The sequence below is a fragment of the Rana temporaria genome, chromosome 3, assembly GCF_905171775.1.
Source record: "Rana temporaria chromosome 3, aRanTem1.1, whole genome shotgun sequence".
NCBI classification, from domain to species: domain Eukaryota; kingdom Metazoa; phylum Chordata; class Amphibia; order Anura; family Ranidae; genus Rana; species Rana temporaria.
The window spans coordinates 456,337,516-456,364,980 of NC_053491.1; the positions used below are offsets into that span (position 1 = coordinate 456,337,516).

General features: G+C 44.1%; 1 protein-coding gene across 1 annotated transcript; it reads left to right on the plus strand.

Moving 5' to 3' along the window:
* Positions 1-27,432, plus strand: LOC120930575 (mucin-2-like). Its single transcript, XM_040341750.1, has 5 exons — positions 1-46; positions 7,808-12,769; positions 15,518-15,616; positions 23,619-23,740; positions 27,415-27,432. The coding sequence occupies exons 1-5, from the start codon at positions 1-3 to the stop codon at positions 27,430-27,432; spliced, it is 5,247 nt and encodes a 1,748-aa protein (XP_040197684.1).
* Positions 27,433-27,465: the final 33 nt, after the last annotated feature.

Here is a 27,465-nt window from a genome sequence, read left to right on the forward strand (position 1 = left end):
ATGAAGCTTTCAGTGATGACTGTGTTGCTACTTGTTGCAATTATGGGTAAGTAAAGCTCTTCTAATTACTGCCTTTTTATCCTCTTTTGTAGCTGTCTTGCTTTTCTGTTTGAAGATGCTTTTCTTTTTTCTTCTTAATTCAAATACGATACAGATGCTTTGACAGAATAGAATTTTGTCTTTTCATGTTCTTTAACCACTTAAGCCCCGGACCAAAATGCAGCTAAAAGCCCAGGCCAGGTTTTGCGATTCGGCACTGCGTCGCTTTAACAGACAATTGCGCGGTCGTGCGACGTGGCTCCCAAACAAAATTGACGTCCTTTTTTTCCCACAAATAGAGCTTTCTTTTGGTGGTATTTGATCACCTCTGCGGTTTTTATTTTTTGTGCTATAAACAAAAATAGAGCGACAATTTTGAAAAAAATGCAATATTTTTTACTTTTTTCTAAAATAAATATCCCCCAAAAATATATAAAAAAACATTTTTTTTCCTCAGTTTAGGCCGATACGTATTCTTCTACCTATTTTTGGTAAAAAAATCGCAATAATGGTTTATCGATTGGTTTGTGCAAAATGTATAGCGTTTACAAAATAGGGGATAGTTTTATTACATTTTTATAAATTTTTTTTTTTTTTACTACTAATGGCGGCGATCAGCGATTTTTTTCGTGACTGCGACATTATGGCGGACACTTCGGACAATTTTGACACATTTTTGGGACCATTGTCATTTTCACAGCAAAAAATGCATTTAAATTGCATTGTTTATTGTGAAAATGACAGTTGCAGTATGGGAGTTAACCACAGGGGGCGCTAAAGGAGTTAAGGATCACTGTGTGTGTGTTTACAACTGTAGGGGGGTGTGGCTGTAGGTCTGACGTCATCGATTGTGTCTTCCTATAAAAGGGATGACACGATCGATGCAGCCGCCACAGTGAAGCACGGGGAAGCCGTGTTTACATACGGTTCCCCCCGTTCCTTCAGCTCCGGGGAGCGATCGCGAGGGGGCGGCTAGAAACAAATAGCCGCCCCCTCATCCTGGATCGCTCCCCGACGATTTCCGACTGCCGCATGTACCGGGGGGGTCCCGATTGGACCCCCGACCGCGGAAAGGCAGCGACGTGCGGGCACGTCGTTCTGCCTGTCGGTGCCATTCTGCCGACGTATATGTACATGCATCGGTCGTTAAGCGGTTAAAGGGGTTGTAAAGGTACAATTTTTTTTTTCCTAAATAGCTTCCTTTACCTTAGTGCAGTCCTCCTTCACTTACCTCATCCTTCCATTTTGCTTTTAAATGTCCTTATTTCTTCTGAGAAATCCTCACTTCCTGTTCTTCTGTCTGTAACTCCACACAGTAATGCAAGGCTTTCTCCCTGGTGAGGAGTGTCGTGCTCGCCCCCTCCCTTGGACTAGAGGAGGGTCAGGACGCCCACTAACACACAGCTTCTTTCTCTATCTGCAAAGTAGACAGCGTCCTGACTCGCCTGTAGTCCAAGGGAGGGGGCGAGCACGACACTCCATACCAGGAAGAAAGCCTTGCATTACTGTGTGGAGTTACAGACAGAAGAACAGGAAGTGAGGATTTCTCAGAAGAAATAAGGACATTTAAAAGCAAAATGGAAGGATGAGGTAAGTGAAGGAGGACTGCACTAAGGTAAAGGAAGCTATTTAGGAAAAAAAATAATTGTACCTTTACAACCCCTTTAACGGCTTACCGATGCATGTACATATACGTCGGCAGAATGGCACCGACAGGCAGAACGACGTGCCCGCACGTCGCTGCCTTTCCGCGGGTCGGGGGTCCAATCGGGACCCCCCCGGGAAATGCGGCGGTCGGAAATCGTCGGGGAGCTTATCCGTATCTGGAAGCCCCCTTTAACAAGGGGGCCCCCAGATCCCGTCCCCCTATGTGAATGAGTATGGGGTACATTGTACCCCTACACATTCACTTAAAAAAGTCGTGTAGTGTTAAAAAATACAGTAGACAGTTTTTGACAAGTATTTTATTAAAAATATCTTCTTCTCCTTCTCCGCTTCTTCCACCAGTATTCCTCCATCTTCTCCCACATCTTCATCCTCCGGTCTTCTCCTTCTCCCCCTGCTTCTTCTTACGCTCTTCTTCTGTCTTCTTTGTCCGGTGTTCTTCTTCCTCTGCCTCCGTTCCCACCAACAATCCCACCTACAACCGCATAAACATTTTTTATTTTTTTCAAACCTGCAAGGCAAAAGGCATAATCAGCTAGTATGCACCGCATACTGGCTGATTATGAAATACTTACCTCGGAACGAGGTGAAGAACACTTACCTGGTCCACGCCGAGCGTGATGTCATCTTGCTCCGGCGTGTCTTCCGGGTATCGCCGCTCCAGCGCTGTGATTGGCTGGAGAGGCGATGACGTCACTCCCGCGTGTGCGCGGGAGATTTAAATTCGGCAAGGTCCGGCAGGTTGCCGGTCCTTTCGCCGTGGATTCCCCCCTGCGCATGCGCTGCTGCAATCAGCGGCGCATTGCGAGGGGAATATCTCCTAAACCCTACAGGTTTAGGAGATATTCTTTATACCTACAGGTAAGCCTTATTATAGGCTTACCTGTAGGTAAAAGTGAAAAAAGTGGGTTTACAACCACTTTAAATAACGATGGGGGCGTGGTAATTGGATTGCGTCATTTGGAGACCATGCCCCCTTGTGACATCATGGACCCATCATGCCCTGGGCGGTGATGTCACAAGGGGGCGTGGCCTCCGGATAACATAATCAGATTGCCACGCCTCCATCGTTATTTAAGAAATGCAGGACATCGGCACTGACAGATCAGTGGGACGCAGCATCTGAGGAGGGTTGTCGGTGAGAACGGCGGCAGAGGAAGAAGAACACCGGACACAAGCTACTTCTGACTCGGCTAGCTGAAGTAGCCAGAGTCGCAGAAGGTGATTTATCTTGGTTCTCCTCTTTTATGGACAACCGATCGTGCGGAGTCCCTCAAGGATCGCTTCTGTCGCCGGTGTTATTCAACATCTATCTTCGTCCGCTTTTTGAAATCATCAGCAGCCAAAAACTGCTTTATCATTCATATGCAGACGACACGCAACTATATTTCCACATTTGCAATAAAAAGGATCATCACCTCAATCTAGAGACATGCCTCTCTTTGATAGAGAACTGGATGACAAAGAGTTATCTTAAACTCAACGGAGCAAAAAAAAACTTCTCCTGTTTCACGTCAAGCGTATGAAACAACCTGCAACAACTTGGACCCCCCCGCCCATTCTGGGCAAAATCATCACCCCTAGCGCCAAAGTCAAAAGTCTCGGGGTCATCTTCGACTCCTACATGACAATGGATGCACAAATAGGGTCAGTAGTCAGCGGATCTCACCATCTGCTGCGCCTACTACGCAGACTTACTCCTTTCATTCCCAAAGAAGACATAGCAGTCGTAGTGGGAACAATTGTGAACTCCAGACTGGACTATGCAAATGCCCTCTACCTCGGACTCCCAAAGTACCAAATCGCTCGTCTGCAAGTCGTTCAAAATACGGCCGCCAGACTTGTGACTGGGAAAAAACCCTGGGAATCAATCTCACCTTCACTGAGAACCCTTCACTGGTTACCAGTTAAAGACAGAATTGCTTTTAAAGCACTCTGTCTAACGCATAGATGTATCCATGGGAAGGCTCCCCATTATCTATGCGAAAAAATAAAAGCTCATAATCCCAATCGCGTTTTGCGATCCACCAATCAAAATCTTCTTCAGATAACGAAAGCCAACTACAAATCCAAAGGAGAAAGGAGATTAGCGGTCCAGGGTCCCAGACTATGGAACGCTTTACCAACCAGCATTCGGTTGGAGGAGAATCACTTAGCATTCAGGAGAAAGATCAAAACGCATCTCTTTTGATACCAAAGGAGACAGGAACAACAAGCGCCCAGAGGCGATTAAGTTTGCATGTGCCGCGCTATATAAGTTTTTATTCATTCATTCATTCAAAGAAGACAGAAGAAGAGGGAAGAAGAAGCAGGGGGAGAAGGAGAAGACTGGAGGATGAAGATGTGAATGTACCCCATACCCATTCACATATGGGGGCCGGGATCTGGGGACCCCTTGTTGAAGGGCACTTCCAGATTTCCGATAAGCCCCCCGCCCGCAGACCCCGACAACCACCGGGCAAGGGTTGTCGGGAAGAGGCCCTTGTCCCCATCAACATGGGGGCAAGGTGCTTTGGGGTGGGGAGCGCAGAGCGCCCCCTGTCCCTAAGCGCCCATCCCCCCCATGTTGAGGGCATGCGGCCTGGGATGGTTTAGGAGGGGGGGCCCTCGCTCGTCCCCTCCCTTTCCTGACCTGCTGGGTGACATGCTTGGATAAGGGTCTGGTATAGATTTTGTGGGACCCCACACCATTTTTTTTTTATTTGGTGTGGGGGGTCCCCTCCGAATCCATACTAGGCCCAAGGACCTGGTATGGACCTGGAAGGGGGGGACCCCATGCTGTTTTCTTTCCACATTGGGCGGGAAGCCAGCTGATGGCCCCCTCCTTAGCAACCAGCTCTATACAGTGTAAAAAAAAAAGTAAAACGCAAATCGCTGCAAAATCGCAGTACTTGCGTTTTGGATGCGGGTCCATTGAATTCTATTACATGCAAAACACTGCATTTTGCAGGAAAAAAGTCCCCGACCCTTTCCAAAAATGCAGAGGAACAAAAATGCATTGATGTGAACATGTAAAATGCAAAGTGCATAAAAAAATGCATTAGTGTGAATTGAATAGAGCCTTAGGGGGGGATTTGAACTGTTCTGGCCATCATAAATAAGCAATTTAATATATATATATATATATATATATATATATATATATATATATATATATATATATATAGTATATACATATATATATATATATATATATATATATATATATATATATATATATATATATATATATGTGTATGTATGTACATATATATATATATATATATATACAAAAGACTGGGAAAACTTATTTAGCTAGATTCACGTACGGCGGCGTATCTTTTTGCCGGCGTAGCGCATCCCATTTGCACTACGCCAACGTAACTTAGTGAGGCAAGAACTGTATTCACAAAGCACTTGCCTCCTAAGTTACGTCGGCGTTGTGCCAAGTAACCCCGCCTAATTCAAAATAGGCAGGTAGGGGGCGTGTTGTATGTTAATGAATCGTGACCCCATGTAAATGAGGGCCGTTTGTACGGCGCATTCTCAGAATCACGTCGCAAATACTCCTTGCTTTCGATGTGAACGTAACCTACGCCCAGCCCTATTCACGTACGCTTACGCAAACAACGTAAAATTAGACGGCACTTCCAACGTCCATACCTTGCATGGGCTGCGCCATCTTTTTGGTGGTTTATCTTTACGCCTGAAATACGCCTTACGTAAACAGCGTATCGGGCGCAAGTACGTTCGTGAATAGGCGTATCTTGCTCATTTACATATTCTAGGCGTAAATCAACGTACACGCCCCTAGCGGCCAGCGTAAATATGCAGCTAAGATACAACGGCGTAGGAGACTTACGCCGGTCGTATCTTAGCAACATTTAAGCGTATCTCAGTTTGAGAATACGCTTAAAGATATTACGGTGCAGATTCGGACTTACGACGGAGTATCTACTGATACGCCGTCATAAGTAATAATGAATCCGGCTACCTGACTCTAGTATAAGCCTAGGGTGAGAAATGCAGCAGCTACTGTATGCGGAGAAGAGGGTCAACAATGCCCATTTGCACGCCTCACTGTGCCCATTTGCACGCCTCACTGTGCCCATTACAACCTCACTGTGCCCATTACAACCTTTCTGTGCCCATTACAACCTCTCTGTGCCCATTACAACCTCGCTGTGCCCATTGCAGCGTACCTTGACAGGCTGTGATGCGGGCATCCATTTTTTTTAAACTCGCGGCTTCCCCCTGGTCCTGTCCCGTTCTGTGATAGGCGTTTGACACTGTGTTTAGTGTTCCGCCTATCACAGACATTCTTTCATCCTTGGACTCAGTTTCCCAGCAGACACTGGGGCAGATTCATCAAGAGATACGACGGCTGATCTCCTGATCCGCCGTCGTATCTGTGAGACCCGACGGTCGGATCTGTGAGATCCGACGGTCGGAGCTATGCGACTGATTCATAAGAATCAGTTCCGCATAGATCTCCCTTAGATCCGACTGGTGTAAGTGACTTACACCAGTCGAATCTTAGGCTGTAATCTCCCGCCGGCCGCTAGGTGTCGTCGCTTTTTTTTACACGTCGCATATGCAAATGAGGAGAACCGCCGATTCAAGTCCGTACGCCCGCCCGTCGCTCTTTTTCAACGTCGTTTGCGTTCGGCTTTTTCCGGCGGATAGCTACCCCTGCTATATGAGGGGTAGCTAATGTTAAGTATGGCCGACGTTCCTGCGCCGAGTTTTAAATTTGTTACGTCATTTGCGTAAGTCCGTCGGGAATACGGATGGCCGTAAGTTACCTAGCCGCCGAAAACAATGACGTCCTAGCGACGTCATTTGGAGCATGCGCACTGGGCTTTTTCGCAGGCGGCGCATGCGCAGTTAAATCGGCGCGGGAACGCGCCTGATTTAAATTGTACACTCCCCCTAGCCGCGGAATTTGCATTCCGCCGGGGGGAGTTAGGATACGACGGTGCAATTTGCGAGGTAAGTGCTTTATGAATCATGCACTAGCCTCGCTAAATTGCATGAATCTGGCCCAGTGTGTTCAGTGTTCCGCCAATCACGGATGTTCTTTCATCTTCAGACAAGAGAAGGTCCATGATAGGCGGAACACTGGGAAACTGAGTCCGAGAATGAAAGAAAGTCTGTGATAGGCGAAACACTGAACACAGTGTCAAACGCCTATCACGGAACAGGACGGGACCAGGAGGAAGCCGCAAGTTTTAAAAAATGGACGCCCAAGGTACACTGACTTGAGTATAAGCCGAAAGGGGTATTTTGAACCGGGGGGGGGGGGGGTTGCTGCCGCCGCAAATTGAGGGCAGGGGGCTTTGGGTTCAAAAAAAGGGGGGGGATCTCTGGGCCCTTAAAAAAATATACACATATATAAAAAAAAGGGGGGGGTTGCTATCCGGGGACCTCCAGGCCCCGGGGTCCTCTAGGCCCTTTAATAAAAACAATATATATATATATATATATATATATATATATATATATATATATATATATATATATATATATAAAAAAGAAAAAGAATTACAAAATAAAAAGACAAAAAAAAGGGGGGTGCCATTCGGGCCCCTAGCGACCTCCGGGCCTCTTACAGGTGTACTGCCTGTACCCCCCTGATGGCGGCCCTGTATGGTATGTATATATATATATATATATATATATATATATATATATATACACACACACCATAGTTTGTAGACACCCTGACTTTCACCTTCCATGTAAATCAACAATTTTACACAAATAAATTAATTTACATTCATATTAGAAAAATTTCATACAAACCAATAACTATACACTTATTGTTTTTTTTTTTTTTTTTTTTTTACCAGAATACATTTTAGCCTAAATGTATGACATTTGATATTTTATTATATATATTTTATAACAAAAAGTAACAACATTTTTTTTTTTTAATGTATATCACAAATGTGGGCCCCGTTGATATTCATATCTTTGATAATTTTGTAGAAGAAGTCCCCTGAGAATATTCAGTCTGAATGTTTAGGAATACCATTACTGTGTGATTCATTTTATGTTGAAATATTTTTCAGGGTCCCATCCATTTTGATAATGTTTATTAATCTTGATTTAATTTCTCTAGGAAGTACTACAACTGCTTCTAGTACAGCATCTTTGAGTACAGGTGCTACAACTGCCTCTACTACAACACTTACGAGTACGAGCTCTACAACAACCATTTCTACTACAGAACCTAAGGCTACAAGCACTACAACAACCACCTCTACTACAGAACCTAAGGATACAAGCACTACAACAACCACCTCTACAGTACCTAAGGATACAAGCACTACAACAACCACCTCTACTACAGAACCTAAGGATACAAGCACTACAACAACCACCTCTACAGTACCTAAGGATACAAGCACTACAACAACCACCTCTACTACAGAACCTAAGGATACAAGCACTACAACAACCACCTCTACAGTACCTAAGGATACAAGCACTACAACAACCACCTTTACTACAGTACCTAAGGATACAAGCACTACAACGACTGCCTCTACTACAGAAACTAAGGATAGAAGCACTACAACAACTGCCTCTACTACAGAAACTAAGGATAGAAGCACTACAACGACTGCCTCTACTACAGAACCTAAGGATACAAGCACCATATCAACTGCCTCTACTACAGAACCTACGAATACAAGCACTACAACCACAACCTCTACTACAGTACCTATTACTACAAGTGCTAAAACAACTGTCATTACTACAGCATCTACAAGTACAAGTACTATATCCACTGCCTCTACTACAGCATCTACGGGTACAAGCATTACAATGGCTGCCTCTACTACAACACCTATGAGTACAAGTGCTACAAACACTCCCTTAAGTACAGCACCTTTGAGTACAAACGCAACCACCTCTACTACAACCCATTCGAGTACAAGTGCTACAACAACCACCTCTAGTACAGTACCTACAAGTAAAAGCGCTACAATTGCCTCTACTACAGCAAGTACAAGCACTAGATCAACTGCCTCTACTACAGCACCTACAGGTACAAGCACTACAATGACTGCCTCTACTACAGAACCTACGAATACAAGCACTACAACCACAACCTCTACTACAGTACCTACGACTACAAGTGCTAAAACAACTGTCATTACTACAGCATCTACAAGTACAAGTACTATATCCACTGCCTCTACTACAGCACCTACGGGTACAAGCACTACAATGGCTGCCTCTACTACAACACCTATGAGTACAAACGCTACAAACACTCCCTTAAGTACAGCACCTTTGAGTACAAACGCAACCACCTCTACTACAACCCATTCGAGTACAAGTGCTACAACAACCGCCTCTAGTACAGTACCTACAAGTAAAAGCGCTACAATTGCCTCTACTACAGCAAGAACAAGCACTAGATCAACTGCCTCTACTACAGCACCTACAGGTACAAGCGCTGCAACTTCCTCTACTACAGAACCTATTAGTACAAGCACTCCAACAACCTCCTCTTCTACAGCATCCATGAGTGCAAGTGCTAAAACAACTGCCTCTATAACAGCACCTACAAGTACAAACACTATAACACCTTCCTCTACTACAGAACCTTTGAGTACCAGCACTACAACAACCACCTCTACTACAGCATCCATGAGTACAAGTACTATATCAACTGCCTCTACTACAGCATCTACGGATACAAGCACTACAACAACCTCCACTACTACAGCACCTACAGGTACAAACACTCTATCAACTGCCTCAACTACAGCACCTACAGGTACAAGCACTACAAACACTGCCTCTAGTACATCACCTTTGAGTACAAGCACTACCACAACCGCCTCTACTACAACACATTCAAGTACAAGCGCAACAGCAACTACCTCTAGTACAGCACCTACAAGTAAAAGCACTAAAACTGCCTCTCCTACATCAAGTACAAGCACAATATCAACTGCCTCTACTACAGCACCTACAGGTATAAATACTACAATGACTGCCTCTACTAAAACAACTGCCTCTACTACAGCACCTATGTGTACAAGCACTACAACAACCACCTCTCCTACAGAATCCATGAGTACAAGTGTGAAAACATCTGCCTCTACTACAGCACCTACTGGTACAAGCACTACAATAACCAGCTCTAGGACAGCATCCATGAGTACAAGTGCTAAAACAACTGCCTCTACTACAGCACCGACAAGTACAAGCACTAAAACGCCTGCCTCTACTACAGCACCTATGAGTACAAACACTACAACAACCACCTCCTCTGCAGCATCCATGAGTACAAGTGTTAAAACAACTGCCTCTACTACAGCATCTACAAGTACCAGCACTATATCAACTGCCTCTACTACAGCACGTACAGGTACAAGCACAACCATAACCACCTCTACTACAGCATCTATGAGTACAAGTGCTAAAACAACTGCCTCCATTACAGCATCTACAAGTAACAGAATTATATCAACTGCCTCTACTACAGCACCTACAGGTACAAGCACTACGATGACTGTCTCTACTACAGAACCTACAAGTACAAGCACTACAACAACCACCTCTTCTGAAGCATCCATGAGTACAAGTGCTAAAACAACTGCCTCTACTACTGTACCTACAAGTACCAGCGCTATATCATTTGCCTCTACTACAGCACCTACTGGTAGAAGCACAACAACTGCCTCTAATACAGCACCTATGGGTACAAGCATGGGTACAAGCACTACAATAACCACCTCTACTACAGCATCAATGACTGCCTCTACTACAGAACCTACAAGTACAAGAACTACAACAACCACCTCTTCTGCAGCATCCATGAGTACAAGTGCTAAAACAACTGCCTCCACTACAGCATCTACAAGTACCAGCGCTATATCAACTGCCTCTACTACAGCACCTACAGGTACAGGCACTACAACGACTGCCTCTACTATAGCACCTACAAGTACAAACACTATATCAACTGCCCCTACTACAGCACCTACAAATACAAGCACTATATTAACTGCCCCTACAACAGCACCTACAAATGCAAGCACTATATCAACTGCCTCTACTACAGAACATACAGGTACAAGCACAACAATGACTGCGTCTACTACAGCACCTACAAATACAAGCACTATATCAACTGCCTCTACTAGAGCACCTACAAATACAAGCACTATATCAACTGCCTCTACTACAGCACCTACAGGTACAAGCACTACAACAACTGCCTCTACTACAGTACCTACAAGTACAAGCACTATATCAACTGCCTCTACTACAGCAACTACAAATACAAGCACTATATCAACTGCCTCCACTACAGCACCTACAGGAAAAAGCACTACAACAACTGCCTCTACTACAGTACCTACAAGTACAAGCACTATATCAACTGCCTCTACTACAGCAACTACAAATACAAGCACTATATCAACTACCCCTACTACAGCACCTACAAATACAAGCACTATATCAACTGCCCCTATTACACCACCTACAAATACAAGCACTATATCAACTGCCTCTACTACAGAACATACAGGTACAAGCACTACCATGACTGCCTCTACTACAGCACCTACAAATACAAGCACTATATCAACTGCCTCTACTACAGCACCTACAAGTACAAGCACTATATCAACGGCCCCTACTACAGCACCTACAAATACAAACACTATATCAACTGCCTCTACTACAGCACCTACGGGTACAAGCACTACAATTACTGCCTCTACTACAGCACCTACAAATACCAGTGCTACAATAACCACCTCGACTACAGCATCCATGAATACAAGTGCTAAAACAACTGCCTCCATTACAACATCTACAAGTACCAGCCCAATATCAACTGCCTCTAATACAGCACCTACAAGTACAAACACTACAGTGACTGTCTCTACTACAGAACCTATGAGTACAAGCACTACTGCATCCATGAGTACAAGTGCTAACACAACTGCCTCTAGTACAGCACCTTTCAGTACAAGCGCTATATCAACTGCCTTTATTACAGCACTTACGGGTACAAGCACTACAACAACTTCCTCTGGTACAGCATCTACAAGTACCAGCGCTATATCAACTGCCTCTACTACAGCACCTATGAGTATAAGCGCTACAACAACAACCTCTATTACAGCATCCATGAGTACAAGCACTATATCAACTGCCTTTACTACTGCCCCTACAAGTACAAGCAATACAACGACTGCCTCTACTACAGCACCTAAGAGTACAAGCACTGCAAACACTGCCTCTAGTACAGCACCTATGAGTATAAGCGCAACAACAACCACCTCTAGCACAGCATCTTTGAGTACAAGCAGTACATCAACTGCCCCTACTACAGCACCGACAGGTACAAACGCTACAACTGCCTCTAGTACATCACCTACAGCTACAAACACTAAAACTGCCTCTACTACAGCACCTACAGCTACAAACGCTACAACTGCCTCTAGTATAGCACCTACATCTACAAACGCTACAACTGGCTCTAGTACAGCACCTACAACTACAAACGCTACAACTGCCTCTAGTATAGCACCTACATCTACAAACGCTACAACTGGCTCTAGTACAGCACCTACAAGTACAAGTGCTACAGCAACTGGCTCTAGTACAGCACCTACAGGTACAAAGGCTACAACCGCCTCTAGTACAGCACCTACAGCTACAAACGCTACAACTGCTTCTACTACAGCACCTACAGCTACAAACGCTACAACTGCCTCTAATACAGCACCTACAGGTACAAACGCTACAACTGCCTCTACTACAGCACCTACAGGTACAAACGCTACAACTGCCTCTAGTACAGCTCCTACAGCTACAAATGCTACAACTACCTCTAGTACAGCACCTACAGGTACAAACGCTACAACTGCCTCTACTACAGCACCTACAAGTACAAGTGCTACAACAACTGCCTCTACTACAGCACCTACAAGTACAAGTGCTACAACAACTGCCTCTACTACAGCACCTACAGTTACAAACACTACATCAAGCACCATAGAGGTCAGTAGCACAACAGTAAAGATATCTGAGAAACCTCTTCCAGGTGAGTTATGTCTAAGTATTGAAGTATTCATTGAAAATAATCTAACTTGGGCCCCATGTGTTATCAGTCAGTAAGAATATCTTGATTTACAATGACGGAGATTTACTAAAACTGGTGCACACAGAATCTGGTGCAGCCGTGCATAGTAACCAATCAGCTTCTAACTTCAGCTTGTTCAATTAAGCTTTGACAATAAAACCTGGAAGCTGATTGGTTACTAAGCACCGCTGCACCAGATTCTGTGTGCACCAGTTATAGTAAATCTCTCCCACAGTGTACTATAGAGCTACTAGACTGTTGACTGTTCTGTAGAAGCTCTTTGTGTATCTGTAGCCAATATTTCAAATCGCACAATCAAAGCAACTTGTGCTCAGGCTGGAGGGAAAACAGGACTGGCTTGTTGACGGTCAGTCTATTTCCCTAAAAACCTGAAATCACAGGCCCAGGCGGTAAACACGTGATGCAACAGGCATCAATATGAATTATCAACTTTAGGCTTAAAGTTAGAGTTCCTCCTTAGTGAGTATAACTATAACCACTAAGTCACTGCTAAATGAAGAAGAAACAGGAGAGTCCTTGCAATGGAAATATCCGGTATCTTCAGCTAGCTTTGCGTTAGTGCCCTGTTTGGAAGGATGAGCAAAGTGTATTTCAAGGTATCCTGGCAGTCAGCGGTGATGGACAGTATGCTGGCAGTATCCTGGTAAGCAAGATGGATACTTTGACTTCTCAGCAGGGTGAAAGTGTAACACAGGTTCTACAGGTGTAGGCAAAGATAAAGCAACGTTGTCTGCATGCAATGTCGTTAAAGTGGGCAAATGCCTGCTCACCAATCCTGCAACCAAGGCCCAAAGGAGATGTCCTGGCAGGAAGGTTCTTCGGGTGGCCCAAATGGTTACCTCACAACCTGGAATGCCTCACGCCTTCAGGGATGCCTGGAGATTCACTTGGGTCCTCCCTCTGATGGGGTGTCCGTCACCAGCCTTGGAGCTGTGACAAAAACAGTTACACCAACTCAGGATGAGGGCACCTCTTCCCCTGTGTCTGGTTTCTCTCCTTGCCTTGAGGTGTCTCCTTGCTCCCAGGCAGCCTGTTGGTGTCCCATTCCTCCTCTCCCCTGTGTGCAGGCTGGCGTGTGTAGTCTTTCCCCCATATAGTCACAATAGGACCACCTGTGTTGGGGACTACATGTCCCAAGATGCCTTGCAGCCAAAGTTTTGGCTAATTGGCTCTCATCCTCCTGCCAATGAGGAAGCAGGGGAGGGAGCAGGGTGGGCAGCAACACTGTCTAATGCGAGGAAAGGGAGGGGGGAGAGATTTCCCCTGCAGCTGCTGACAGGCTCACTCTCACTCCCGGCGAGCCTGTCAATGTGCTTACTCCATTATGAATGGTAGTTTTAAGAATGAGCGCTCCCGTCTCATAGCTCACTTCTGGGCATGCACGGGTTTAAAATGTAGTTTTAGCCCACACACGATCATTTTTTACAACCCGAAAATGACATTTTAAAAAACGATGTTAAAAAATGCAGCATGTTCGAAGCCGAAAAACGATGTGAAGCCCACACACGATGATTTGAAATTAAGTTTTTAAAAACTTTGTTTTTTTTAATGCCGAAAAACGACCGTGTGTACGCGGCATTAAAAGCGCTCCGCTAGCGGCCGAAAAGCGCTGCCAAAATTACGATAAACTGCCCGTTAACCGACGGCTGGTCGCTGGGAGTTCGAAAGCACTCTTAGGAGCGGTGTATTCACCAATCCTAAAGCACTGAAAATAAGCTGCTGGTAGGACTTTTTTTGACGCCCTGCCTGCACGGCGCCCCAGTGTGAAAGCACTAAGGCTCTCATGCCCGTTTTTCATGACGAGAAAAATTCAATTTTTTAAATTGGATGTTAAAAACGATCGTGTGTGGGCTCCAGAGCATTTTTCTCGACGAGAAAAATGGGCATTAAAAATTTAGAACCTGCTCTATTTTTTTCGTCGTTTTTCTCGTCGTGAAAAAAAAACGCCCATGTGTAGGCTGTAACGACGGCAAAAAAAACCTGCATGCTCTGAAGCAAGTTATGAGAAGGAAAATTTGCATAATCAGCCCAAAGGGTGGCACCATTCGAATGGAACTTCCCCTTTATAGTGCCGTCGTACGTGTTGTACGTCACCGAGCTCTGCTCCAGCCTTTTTTATCACGATCGTTTGTAGGCAAGGCAGGCTTGAGAGGAATCACGTCGAGAAAAACTTTGTTTTTTTCCATGGCATGAAAAACAGTCGGGTGTACACGGCATCACACTGGGATTGCAGTTGAGGCTTTTTTCAGGCGCTATTTTTAGTCTCCAGTGTTAAAGAGGTCAAAAAGCTTATTTTGGGATGTCAAGGTTTTGTTTATCTCTTCCTGTATAACCAAAAATGACCAACGGCCCTTTAGCAAATAAAAGAGTGAACCATGTCAACTAATGCCAATACTAACTATGTTTAGCCAGTTCCATGCCACACAGCACCCTCCAGATCTGACCTCACTTTTCTCGGCTGCAGTTAAAGCAATAAAGCTTGGTCTAGGGCCTCCCCAGCCAATGATTGGATTGAGAGCTTTTTCCTCCTATCAGAATGCACAATGTGTACTGTACAATATAAGAAAGCCTGATTGGCTTACAGTGTTACTTTTTCTCATGACAGGCAACCCTTAAACCACAATAAAGACAAATACATATGTTTGGTTGCTTTTAACTAAGTCTGTATTTTTTCTTCTATTCCTCTAGTATGCCAAAATGGAGGTACCTATGTTGAAGGCAAATGTGTTTGTTTAGAAAATTTTCAAGGAGATCTTTGTGAATTTGTAAAAAACATTATAGCTGTTGGTAAGTGTGAAAAAAATGTATATAAAAATTTTTTTTTTATGTAACATATATCCTGCATTGAAGTTATAGTGGAAGTAAACCCTCCTATCGTTTTCAGCCAAGGAAGCTGCCATCCTGGCCTCTGTTTAATCTACAACTGCCATGATGCTGCACATGTGATCAGTTATGAAACCAGCCATTGGATGGTTTGACAGTTTGGTTGAGAGCACAAGCAAATGTGACAGCTAGCATTTCCGGGAATGTTAACTGTTTTTTGAAACTATCAAATCGATGGGTTTACTTCCGCTTTAAGTTATAGTCATGTAAACAGTTAGTTCGAGAAGTCGAGAAGACCCTCATCAACTTGGCAAAGTGCCATCTGTGTTTATTAGCTAACACTTCTAGACAAATTCCAACTTTCTACCATTTTCACTGTGTTTACGGAAAATTGGTGTTATCTCATTCCACCCCCCCCCTTTTTTCCTCAACCTTGTCCCTTCAATGTAATAAGCAGCTTCACTGGCCAATAGAGAGGCACCCAGATTAATTCTCACGGCAATACTTTTCGTATCTCCAGTGCTGTCCCCTGCAAAATGTTATTAGATGGTGTTGCTCTCTGCAGCTTTATCCTTATAGCCTAGGCCAGTGATGGCAAACCTTGAAACCCAGATGTTTTGGAACTACATTTCCCATGATGCTACACTGCAGAGTGCATGAGCATCATGGAAAATGTAGTTCCAAAACATCTGTGGTGGCAAGGTTTGCCATCACTGGCCTAGGGTGTCAAAGACCCTCCCATTGAATATTCATCATCAGGCTACTCTGGATTCGCAGAGGAGTCATGCCTCATTCCACCCTTCTTTGCCACACCATTGGGCTCTCAATGTGATGAGAGGCTTTGCTAGGCAATAGTGAGTAGACATGAGTAGACATGTGCATTTGTTTTTGTCCCAATACATTTTCGTCAGAATTTCAGGGATTTTCGCTTTCAATTTAACAAACGATAACGAACGCACAGAATCCGTAATCCAAAAGATCCGACATAAAAAAATGCTTTATTTTCATTTTGTAGCAACGATAGTTTGATATAGATAGAAGATTTGACATGACGGTGACAATATCTGTGTCTATCGAACCTGTGATCGAATGTGCCTAACATAACTCTATTAGTCCAAGATTATTCGACATAGAGAGAAAAGATTTGACATTATAGAGACATGAAGATTCGACATAGAGAGAAAAGATTCGACATAGAGACATGAAGATTCGGCATAGAGAGAAAAGATTCGACATTATAGAGACATAAAGATTCGACATAGAGAGAAAAGATTCGACATAGAGAGAAAAGATTTGATATTATAGAGACATGAAGATTCGACAAAGCAGCTAAAAACATACGATAGCCACGAGCGGACAAATGCTCCGCCCATAGGCTATAGAAGAATTCTAATGTTGGTTGACTAGTAATAATAATTCACAGTGATAAGTCCATCAACAATGATATGTGAGTATAATGATCACAAGTAGTGCAAGTGTCCCAAAAGACAAAATGAAATAAAAAATTGTCCATAAAGGGTGACAGTGGGATAGCATCAAATTATACACCAGGAATGAAGCATGGTTCCTTGCAATGTACACGTGGATAAAATTCCCCTCAGGAACAAAAACACCATCCGATCAGAGAAGAATTAAATATCCTTACCGGATTTGGTGGACCCAAAAAAACATACGGCGGTGGGTTTGATAAGCATGGACAGCCCAATGACTGGTCTGGATGGTTGTGTTGTCACGCTCCTCGCTTTCCACCGGGGTGTAGATCTCCACGGAAAATTATTGAATTATCAAACCTGCTTCGATCCCCTTGCCGTGATGGAATATATCACTTTTCCATTTACACTATATTTGATGATCACCAAATGCAGGAAAAAACAAAAAACAAAAGAGGATGCCTCCTCATAGTGTAAAAAAATACAATTTTTTTTTATTTAAATAGAAAAAGACCGGCCCGAGATTGTTCTTTGGGCTAGGTACATAGATGACATCCTCCTCCTTTGGAGAGGTGACCAACCATCTCTCGACAATTTTATGGCCATTTTAAATGACAATCAGGTGGGAATTTGCTTATCCTATGAGGCCAGTTATTCCAACATACATTTCCTTGATCTGGAGATTATGGTACAGGATGGTCAATTAATGACCAAAACTTTCTTTGAGGCCACCGACCGGAATGGGTACATTACGGTCGATAGCCATTAACATTCTTCATGGTTGGAATCAGTGCCCCCATAGCCAGTTACTCAGGATCAGGCGTAACTGCTCTAACCTCTCAGATTTCTATAATCGGGCAGAGGTATTGAAGATCAGATTTATTGATAAATGCTATCAGGGCCATGCTATCGATCTTGAAATTGGTAAGATTGCCATAATAGATAGGAAACCGCTAACATTAGAGCAATGTAAGCCCATACAAGAGCCTAAATATAAAAAATATTTTATAACCACCTTCTCTACCCAACACAAACAAATCAGGCATATTATACGGAAACACTGGAAGATCTTAAAAAGCTACCAAGTGTTAGGTCCCACACTCCCTTTAAATGCAGGAGTAATCTATAGGGGTGCTATGTCCTTGAAAGGACAAATTGCGCTGAATGTAACAGATCCTCCCACACATACAAGTTTCTTTCCACTTTCCAAAGGATATCATCCATGCTGTAGGTGTCCATAATATATGTGGAAGAAGAAAGACTATGGTTTTTCAATCTACCAGTACCTCCCTCTAATACCCCATAAAACATTTTTTTACTTGTGCCACCAAGCACATTGTATATCTTATCACCTGCCCTTGTGGAAAGCAGTATGTTGGCCGTACTATACAGACTTTTTCCACAAGGGTAGGTGAGCATATTACGAGCATCAAGAAAGGACATACTAATCATACGGTACCTAGACATTACCTTGAGCAACATAACAAGAATCCTTTGGGTACGAGTTTTCAAATTATTGATAGATTTGTTCCCCATTGGAGGGGTGAATCTAGCTTGAGAGGTGTATCCAGGCTTGAAACGTTTTGGATATACCAGCTCAAAGGTTATGTGCCGTATGGCCTTAAAGCGGAGCTCCGCTGAAAAACAATATTAAAAGCCATCAGCTACAAATACTGCAGCTGCTGACTTTTAATATTAGGACACTTACCTGTCCTGGAGTCCAGTGCCGTCCGCAGCAGAGGACGAGCGATCGCTCGTCACTCTGCTGCCCCCGCCATCCTCGGTGAGGGAACTAGGAAGTGAAGCACTCCGGCTTCACTGCCCGGTTCCCTACGGTGCATGCGCGAGTCGCGCTACGCCTGCCGATTGGGATATAAATGCTTTCATTAACCAGTCATGAGGCCATATTGGTATATTCTGGGAATAATTTGAAACAAAGTTGTTTTATATTAACCTTTGTTCTAATTTCTGTAACTTACCATTTGGGTTATGTCCAAAGTTTATGGGGTTAACGATTAATAGTTGCTTCATTTATATTTTACATTTATAAATTTGTATCCCTATATTTTCTTTTTTTCTCTCCGTTTCGGGGAGGAGGTGGGTTTTTACTGACTCCCGTCTGAAAGCCAGAATCTTATGATCACACTGAGAGAGATTGACGATTGTCATCTCGCTCCCTCTAGATAGGAGAGGCTTCATGGGCATATAGACTGGTGAGTTTATCCTCCCTGGAGTGCGCATGCGTAATACATTCAGGTGTACGTGGTCTCTGTTGCAGGGCAACGATCAGTGTTGTTGCCGCGATCACGTTGCCTGGCTATGACCTGTGACGCGATTGCGCATTTCCGCTCTCTCGCTGGCCCGTATGATTGGCTGCTTCTGTCTCCTTGGTGGGTCACGTGGTTCCGGCGTGACGTGGGTATTTCCGGTGTTTGTTTGGTTTCTCTCTGGCGACACTTGTGGAGGTGCACCTGGAGGGAAGTGGCCATTGGAGATCGGGTTTGTTCCGGTCTTCTGCATCTAGGAGAGAGTTTTGGGATGTTCAGTGGGAGTTCCTGTGTATTACAACTTCCGGTTTTTGGAACGCATGGAGTGACGTCATCACGGGGCTGCGGATTCCTATATGGAACGCACGCCCAATCCATGCGGCACTGAGGAGCGGGGTCTTACGTAAGCACCTCATTATTTTAATTATTTGCATTGGTATTTAAAGCGGAGCTCCACCCTAAAGTGGAACTCACGCTGATTGGAACCCTCCCCCCCTCCGGTGTCACATTTGACACCTTTCAGGGGGTGCAGATATTTGCACCCACTTCCGGCCCAGCATTCACGGGCAAAAGACGGGCATTGCATCACATCCTGTCACCCCCCGTTGTGTGCTGTGAACACTCGGCTCCCAGCACACAGCGGGAGCCAATCGGCGGGCGCAGCGCGACTCGCGCATGCGCCGTAGGGAACCAGGCAGTGAAGCCGGAGCGCTTCACTTCCTGGTTCCCTCACAGTGGATGGCGGGGGGCAGCAGAGTGACGAGCGATCGCTCGTCCTCTGCTGCGGATGGCACTGGACTCCAGGACAGGTAAGTGTCCTAATATTAAAAGTCAACAGCTGCAGTATTTGTAGCTGCTGGCTTTTAATATTTTTTTGGGCCGCACATCCGCTTTAAGCACAGCGGAGTGGAGGGTGAGTGTATGCCCCAGTTGAAGTCTTAGTAGACGAAACTGGTCGGGCACATACACTGGCCCCAGCCACTCCAATACTGTGCAAACTTTTTTTCTTACCTTTTACTTGATGTGGACATTTTATATGGATTTTTATTTTTGTGGATGGAATTTTTCTATTTGAATAAAACATTTTTAGTCTTTTTTTACACTATGAGGAGGCATCCTCTTTTGTTTTTTCTTTTTTCCTGCGTTTGGAGTTCATTAAATATAGTGTAAATGGAAAAGTGATATATTCCATCACGACAAGGGGATCGAAGCAAGTTGGATAATTCAATCATTTACTGTGGAGATCTACACCCCTTCAAATGGAAGGTGGAGGAGCGCAAGGTCTCTAACACCCACCAGCTCTGTGATATCATCATGGAGGAGTGGAAGAGGACTCCGGTGGCGACCTGTGAAGCTCTGGTGAACTCCATGCCCAAGAGGGTTAAGGCAGTGCTGGAAAATAATGGTGGCCACACAAAATATTGATACTGTGTTCCCAATTTGGACATTTTCACTTAGGGGTGTACTCACTTTTGTTGCCAGCGGTTTAGACATTAATGGCTGTGTGTTGAGTTCTTTTGAGGGGACAGAAAATTTACACTGTTATACAAGCTGTACCCTCACTACTTTTCAATGTAGAAAAGTGTAATTTCTTCAGTGTTGTCACATGAAAAGATAGAATAAAATATTTACAAAAATGTGAGGGGTGTACTCACTTTTGTGAGATACTGTATTTCTGTGACTTCAATTAGGCTTTAAAGAATTAAAATTTCTTTAGTAATGTAATGGTGGCCATACACATAACGATCTGATTAAATGAGATAGGCCTCGTACACACGACCGAGGAACTCGTCGTAAATTAAACATTGTTTTCCTCGACGAGTTTCTTGTTAGGCTTGTCGAGAATCTTGACAAGCTTTCTTTGCGTACACACTGTCAAGACAAAATCTCGTCGTTCTCAAACGCGGTGACGTACAAGACGTACGACGGCACTATAAAGGGGAGGTTTGATTCCACTGGCGCCATCCTTGGGGCTGCTTTTGCTAATGTTACTGCGTGTTAGGTAAAAGTTTGGTGAGAGACGATTCGCGCTTTTCAGTCTGTTACAGCGTGACAAATGTGCTATCTCCATTACAAACCCTACTTTTACCGAAGGCACGCTCCCATACTTTATTCTGAGCATGCGCGGGTTTCTAAGCATACACACGAACGTGTTTCTCGTCGTAAACCAGTCCGACGAGAAACACGACGAGGAAATTGAAACTCCCGAGTCGAGTTTCACGACAGTTTTCTCGACGAAAAACATACACACGACCGTTTTCCTCGGCAAAAAAGCTCTGCCACCAAGTTTCTTGATGGAGTCTGACGAGAAAAATGGTCGTGTGTACGAGGCCTCAGACAATGTGATCAACCATATGAGTTATGGAAAGGATACTTAGGGGACTCTTGATTAAAAAAATTAGCTGTGCGAATGTCTAATGCCGCGTACACACGACCGTTTTTCGGGATGTAAAAATTTTTTTTTTTTTAATGTCATTAAAAATGATCGTGTGTGGGCTCCAGAGCATTTTTTACGACGTAAAAAATGGGCATTAAAAATTTAGAACATGCTCTAAATTTTCACTTAGTTTTTAATGTCGTAAAAAATGGTTGTGTGTGGGCTTTAACGACGTGAAAAAAACACGCATGTACAGAAGCAAGTTATGAGACGGGAGCACTCGTTCTGGTAAAACTAACGTTCATAATGGAGTAAGCACATTCATCACGCTGTAACAGACTGAAAAGCGCAAATCGTCTTTTACTAACACGGAATCAGCTAAAGCAGCCCAAAGGGTGGCGTCATCCGCATGGAACTTCCCCTTTATAGTGCCGTCGAATGTTTTGTACGCCGACGTCACGCAGAGAGACAAGCACCGAATTCACAAAGCACTTGCCTCCCAAACTGCGCTGGGTTCCCTCGGCATAAGCCGTCGTAGGTGGAAGTGGGCGTGAGCCATGCTAATGAGGCGTGACCCCATGCAAACGATGGGCCAAGTGCCATACAAGTACTTAAAATGAACGGCGCATACGCTGTCCCGTGGACGTAATTCAGTGCGCATGCTCAGAATCACGTCGGAACTACTCCCTAAGATACGACGGATCACTGCCTACTAAGTGAACGTAACCTACGCCTAGCCATATTCACGTACTACGTAAACAACGTAAAATACGACGGCTGTGTTCCCTGGTCCATACCTTAGCATGAGTTGTGCCTCATATATGGGGAATAACTTTACGCCGGGCGCAAGTACGTTCGTGAATCGGCATATCTCCCTCATTTGCATGTGTGCATAGAAAATCAATGGGAGCGGCAAATGCGCCCAGCGTAAATATGCGCCCACGATACGACAGCGTAGGCAAGTTACGTCGGTCGGATGAAGCCTATTTTCAGGCGTATCTCAGTTTATGGGCACGGCGCATGGATACGACGGCGCATATTTACACTTACGCTGCGTATCTCGAGATACGTCGGTGTAAGTGCTTTGTGAATCCGGGCCAGTATGTTTATTTCCTGTGATCATCAGCTCCAAGTAGATAGATCCATATGATCGGTAAGTGTGTGGCACCTTGAACAATCTTTTAGATTTTTGGATCATATTTTTGTTTTGGACAATAAATCAATCAACAGTGCAATTGTACAGTGGAACCTCAGATTGTGAGTAACACAGTTAATGAGTGTTTCGCAAAATATGAGCACTGTATTTTAAAATATCCTAACTCGGTTTGCGAGTGTTGTCTCACAACACGAGCAGCATTCAGGCCAAAGCGCTGTGCAGTACCACGTTTTGGCCTGAGGTGGGGGGGGGGCGCCGGGTACCGAACGGCACAACGCCGTTCGGTAATGCACGGAAAGGCCTGAGGACAGCTCGGCTTACCTCGGCAAACTTTGGAAAGGGAGTCTTTCCATCTGTTTTCGAGGCTTTCCGGAGCCCCCGCCTCTGGTCGCATGCGGTATTGCATGCCATTGAAGTCAATGCGGAACAAATTATTTTAGTTTTCATTGACTTCAATGGGGAAACTCGCTTTGATAAGGGAGTACTTTGGATTACGAGCATTCTCATGGAACGGATTATGCTCGTAATCCGAGGTTCCACTGTATATAAGATTGTTCTGTAAATAGCCTTTATAAAACAGTTGTATAGCTTAAGGAAGGCTGGTAGAAGCAAGAGCAAAGAAAGCAGGTCCTTACTGATTGGTAGAAGTCATTGTGAGTGCTGGAAAATTGTCTGTTCTTTTTAACCAATAGTTTTTCTTTATCGTTAAACAAAATCATAATTAATATCATTGTAGAGAAAACCACCACTGCTGTTTTGAATGTAGACCTAACCTTCACCAAGATGAATTTTACTGAAAATCTGGCAAATAACGAAACCGTGGAATATAAAGCATTTGAAAAGGACTTCAAAAAAAATGTAAGTGCATTACAGCCTGTACTTAAAGAGGACCTATCATTATTACAATTCCAATTGCACCTGAATAGGTGGAGTGCACATAAGCATGATCAAACATCATTGAACTTTTAACCACTTCAGCCCTGGAAGATTTGGCTGCTCAATGACCGGGCCATTTTTTGCGATACGGCACAGCATCGCTTTAACTGACAATTGCGCAGTCACGCGACGCTGTACCAAAACAAAATTGACGCCCATTTTTTGGTCGTATTTGATCATCTCTGCGTTTTGTTTTTTTTTTTCGCTATAAACAAAAAAATGCGACAATTTAGAAAAAATACAATATTTTGTACTTTTTCTTATAATAAATATCCCCATTTAAAAAAAAAAAAAAGTATATATTTTTTTCCACAGTTTAGCCCGATATGTATTCCTCTACATATTTTTGGTAATACAAATTGCATTAAGCGTATAATGGTTGGTTTGCGCAAAAGTTCTAGCATCTACAAAATAGGGGATAGATTTATGGCATTTTCATTATTATTATTTTTTAGTAATGGCGGTGATCTGTGATTTTTATCGGGGCTGCGACATTATGGCGGACAGATCGGACGCTTTTGACACATTTTTGGGACCATTGAGAATTATACATCGATCAGTGCTATAAAAATGCACTGTGGCTGTATAAATGCCACTGAAGGGGTTAACACAAGGGGTTAAATGTGTTCCCTCAGTATGTGTTCTAACTGTAGGGGGATGGGACTGACTATAGGAGATGACAGATCTGGTTCCCAGCTAGTAGGAACTCACAATCTGCATCTCCTCTCCTCACAGAACAGGGATTTACACACACATGTCCCCGGTCTGCCTCTCGTGCCCGCAATCGTGGCGGTCATCGCGGCCACGAGCTTCGGCACCCCAGCAGCGTGTGTGCCTGCTATCCCACTTAAAGGAGCCGACGTACAGATCGTGCGGACCTTCCGCTAGGGGTTAAAGTATATCACCCCCAAAAAAAATCAAAATATTTATATTTTATTGTAGCCCTTTTTTCCTTTTTTTAAGCTATGTTTATTTTCTACCTGATGATCCCGTAACACACTCCCTGTCCTAGAGTGACAACGCTCACTCACCATACTGTATCAGGACAACAGACACATGCCTCTCTTCTCTTTTCCATAACATAGAGAGATGGGGTTCTGTAGTCCTCAAATAGAGCTGGGAGCAATAGTAAGCAAAAGCAAATTACTCACTAAATTACCGGAAAGATTAACTGGTCATTATTTGCACTTATCAAATAGCTATAACAAAACAGTTCCTTTTTCCGTACTGTAACCTACACTGATTCGGTAGTATAGCGGATTATACAAATAACTGGCTCCTTCCCATAGGGGATGTCCTTTGGATAGTTCATGGGGGCATTCAAGCATGCTTGCTCCCGATCCCTGATCTGTGTATCCATAAGACAAACAGAGCGAGGCTCAGCCCCTCCCCTTGCTCCTCGTCACTGGCTCTGGTTGACATCAGCGGTAGTGTATCTGAGCCAATGAGGAGCAAGAGAGCTGAGAGAGCCTCATTGCTGGATCGAGATCAGGCTCTGGTGTGTATTTAGAAGGCGCTACGGGGGAAGCTGCATGCATAAGGTTTTTTTTTTCTTTTATAATATATATTGAGAATTTTCACACATAACACAAAGCAAATAGACCATTTAAAAGAAAAAAAAAAAGGAAACTCAGAGCATACATAATATGCTGTACTAGATTGATACAACAATGAAGAATGGTTTCAAGAAATGATTAGATAAGCACCTGAACAACCACAACATAGAGCGATATACAAGGTAATACTGCCTTATAATCACACACATAGGTTGGACTTGATGGACTTGTGTCTTTTTTCAACCTCACCTACTATGTAACTATGTATGTAAGAAGAGCACCCATGTGACTTTAAATGAGGTGAGCACACAAAGGTCAATAAGAGTATGCAAAAGTAAACATAGGGCCAGATTCACAGCGGACTTACGACGGAGTATCTCCACGTACGCCGTCGTAAGTCCGAATGAAGCCATCGTATCTATGCGCCTGATTCTTAGAATCAGTTACGCATAGATTTGGCCAAGATACGAGCGGCGTAAGTCTCCTACGCCGTCGTATCTTGGGTGCAATATTTACGCTGGCCGCAAGGGGCGCTTCCGTAGATTTACGCGTTGAATATGTAAATTAGGTAGATACTTGCGCCCGCTACCCGTTTACGTTAGGCTTATGTCCGGCGTAAAGTTACCCCTGCTATATGAGGTGCAGCCAATGCAAAGTGGACGTCGGCACAAGCGTATCTTCTTACGTCGTTTACGTAAGTCGTACGTGAATGGGGCTGTGCGTAGGTTACGTTCACGTCACAGGCATTGAGCCAGCGTAACTTAGGGAAAAAATTTGACGTGATACTGAGCATGCGCGCGCATGCGCACGCATGCGCCATTCTTTAAGCACGTCATTTACGCGGGGTCACGATTGATTTACATACAACACGCCCACCTCTTCCACATTTGAATTACGCGGGCTTACGCCGGCCCATTTACGCTACGCCGCCGCAACTTACGGAGCAAGTGCTTTGTGAATACTGGACTTGCCCGTCCAAGTTGCGGAGGCGTAGCGTAAATAGGATACACTACGCCCGCACAAAGTTACGCCCATATACGTGAATCTGGCCCATAGTTTATAAATGTATTAAAAATGTATAACATTCATCGTATATATAGGATGCATAAACAAAGGTGCCAAACCACTTGGCAGTGATAGATACAGCATATCAAGCCGCCACATACATATATATTGGAATTGTTGATATACAGTAATACACATCCATCATGAAACTCAACGTGTTTTGCGAGTCACTGCTCGCTTCTTCAGAAGTAGACTTACACTGCATCCAATTCGCAGAACATTTGCAAACATGTCATTTTCAATAGGTATGGGTCACATATGTGCGTTGCATCCGCACTCCCCATTGCACAAAGATCGTGTGCATCTTCTAGGCAGTGCGGTGCGAATTGCAGGCGCATAATCTTTAATGGGAACGCATCTCATTCACAAATGTGTTTTGCTCTGTACAGGAATGCTCTCCCCCTCCCTCCTACACCTCCCCCTCTCCTAGGTCAGCTCATCCGCAGCTACAATGGAGAGGAACCGCTGAATGAATCATTTTTACCTTCGCACAGAAAATGGAACTGCAATTGGCACTGGACTAGTGTGAACACAGCCTTAAAGCGGAGGTCCAGCTGTAAAAAAAAATGTAAGTCATCAGCTAAAAACACTGTAGCTGCAGACTTTTAATCAGCACACTTACCTGTCCAGGGTGCCCGCGATGTCGGCCGCCCGAGGCCGATCCGTCCATCAGATCGGGTCCCGGCGCCGCCATTCGAAGTAAGGGAAACAGGCAGTGGAACTTTGTGGCTTCACTGCCCGTTTCCTACAGTTGCGCGGCGCTTTGTGAATGGTGGCTGTCTTCTGGGACACATATGTCCTAAATGTCCCAGAAGACAGCGAGAGGAGGAGAAGAATGAAGACTACCGCATAATAGGAAGTGGCAGATTAGGACGATCTGCCTAGTAACAGCCATTTCTGGTAAGTATTAAAAATGTTTTTTATTTATTTTCGAATTTTTAGGAGCTTTTTTTTTATTTATTTGTTATTCTTTAGGGGGGACCTCCGCTTTAAAGATCCCATTTAGGGTCATTATTTTCTATGTTA

Coding starts and splice junctions, on each gene's coding strand:
- LOC120930575 (XM_040341750.1), top strand. CDS start 1: ATGAAGCTTTCAGTGATGACTGTGTTGCTACTTGTTGCAATTATGG. Junction 47..7,807: donor GCTACTTGTTGCAATTATGG/GTAAGTAAAGCT, acceptor TAATTTCTCTAG/GAAGTACTACAACTGCTTCT. Junction 12,770..15,517: donor ATCTGAGAAACCTCTTCCAG/GTGAGTTATGTC, acceptor CTATTCCTCTAG/TATGCCAAAATGGAGGTACC.